Genomic DNA, 2,108 nt, shown 5'->3' on the forward strand with positions numbered 1-2,108 from the left:
GCACATACAAATAGGAGGCTTCCTTGAATGACAAAGTTTCTTCAAATGCCTTAACTAAATGATGAAGACCTATCTCACACATTGCAATCATCCCTTCTTATTACTCTCTCTCTCTATCTCCCTTGCCCCCCCTCCCTCTCTCTCTCTCTCTCTCTCTCTCTCTCTCTTGTGCGTGTGCACACAGACACACACACACATGCGGTCAAGAGATCAAAGGAATTTTCATTAAGCTCAAGGTTGACAAAACTCTTGGTCAACCATTTAAATTTTGTTTTGAAAAAAGGGGCTCCAATTCAGTGGCCTTTGTATGATGCGAGTCATGTGAGATATTACATATACAAATGGTTAACTAGATCTAATTCTTGTATTATGTTTTAGGGGAATGGAGCCATCCCGGACATGACGAAAGAATATGAAGCAAGAAACCACATATTCATCATCAAACATTTTAAATCTATCTTTATGAGTAAAAGATCACAAATTTGGCAAATGCAAGTCATATTCTCCTTCAAATCTACCACATGCTAATAATAATATCTTTGTATTTTTCAATTGAATCCAGAAGACATTCAGCAAATACTCAAGATCATTCATGTTGAGTTGGAGAAATAGATGTAATTTGAGGTTTAGTTGCATTTAGTCACGGTAAATGCCAAACTATGTTGATATCGGTTCACTACTTAACATAGGCAGGCCAATCAAAGGCTCCACTAGAAGTCCTGGCCGTCTGAGAAGCTGGCGCCAACGCATTAGTCCAAGAATACTCAGTAGGGCTTGCTTCCAAGACATAAGCTCCTTGGCCAGGTATCATTACCTCCCAAAATAACCACGGCACTCCTTGGTCATTTGCTGCACTTGCGATGTTGGCGAGAAGCTGCCATTTGCTGCCGCTGTTGCTCGTTATTGCACCAAATTCCTCGAGGATAATACGTTTGCCATGTGCTTGAACTTGGGACACGGCACTGCTTAGAGCCGACTGTGCATCGCTTGAGGATGTATCATAGCTATGAACCGAGATGATGTCAATAGAGCTGCACTCAAAGTTTTGCGCATATAAGGAAGTGGAAAAGTCAGTGCCGCCTCCTGTGCTCACCAAAATGGGAGTGGTACCTAGGATAGACTTGATAAAAGAACATATATCACACCACCAATTCGGATCGTAGATATCAACATGTCCGAAGGCTTCGTTCTGAGCCTCAAAGGAGAGAATTGCTTCACTGCGTACTTCCACGGGATACCCATGTGAGGACTTTGGTAGTTCATTATATGGTCTATACGCTTCTTGAAATCATTGACCGCCTCAGGATTTGTGTAGAACTTGCTGATGTCTGGTGCATTTGAGCCACAGTCTTCAACCACAGGAAGGTTGTATTTTATTGTGTAAGCATCCTTCTTGTTGTAACACCCCAAGGCATAGCGACCGTGCATGGCGATGATAAGCTTGATACCTACAAATGGCGATGATTAGTCTATTTTTCAATGCGCGCGGTTGCATTGCATAGAACGGTAGACGGCGTCGGACATACTCACCTCGGGGCTTGGCTTCCGACATTAGCTGATCAATCAGGTCCAGGATGGTGTCATTATAGTCCCCAACACCTGGATGCTCAACATCATTCACGTATACTGCACTGGAGCCCTTAGCGCCAGCATCGATCTGAGGGATGAAAACCCGGAGAACCTTCATGTTTGCAGCTTGCATGGCGTCGAGAATAGCAAGGCGATCGTTTTGGTTGAGAGCATAGAGGGGGAAGGAGTTGGCGCCACCCCATGAGTCTGCGCAAGAGGAGGGGAAGCTGATGGCGAGGGCGAGGACGGGAGGCATCCCATAACGAGAGTTGAGAATGGTGTGTGGTCACTGGTTTCAACAAACAAAAAAAATTCGTGTTGTGGGTGGGTTTAGTAACGCCTATTTAAAGGTAAAACTTTCTAGACCGGACATTTTCACATAACTTACCTTGCAAATTTCCTAGTGGCATATTCAACACGTTATCTCTAGACTTTTGACTACTTTTGCGACGACTTGGGCACAAATGGGTTTTTGAGGGAAATTTCCTACATCACTTTCTCTAGACTTTTTGACTACTTTTTCAACAACTTTGGCAAAA

At 43.7% G+C, this 2,108-nt stretch overlaps 1 protein-coding gene across 1 annotated transcript; it reads right to left on the reverse strand.

Moving 5' to 3' along the window:
• Window positions 1–676: 676 nt before the first annotated feature.
• LOC147889340 (uncharacterized) lies at window positions 677–1,825 on the reverse strand. The gene is made up of 3 exons (XM_087392058.1): window positions 1,531–1,825; window positions 1,226–1,448; window positions 677–1,031 (listed from the first exon to the last, which is right to left on the reverse strand). The coding sequence occupies exons 1-3, from the start codon at window positions 1,823–1,825 to the stop codon at window positions 677–679; spliced, it is 873 nt and encodes a 290-aa protein (XP_087248184.1).
• Window positions 1,826–2,108: the final 283 nt, after the last annotated feature.

This window comes from Dipteris shenzhenensis, chromosome 20 (assembly GCF_047967505.1).
Source record: "Dipteris shenzhenensis isolate YYH24624 ecotype China chromosome 20, Dip_SZ_1.0, whole genome shotgun sequence".
NCBI lineage: Eukaryota > Viridiplantae > Streptophyta > Polypodiopsida > Gleicheniales > Dipteridaceae > Dipteris > Dipteris shenzhenensis.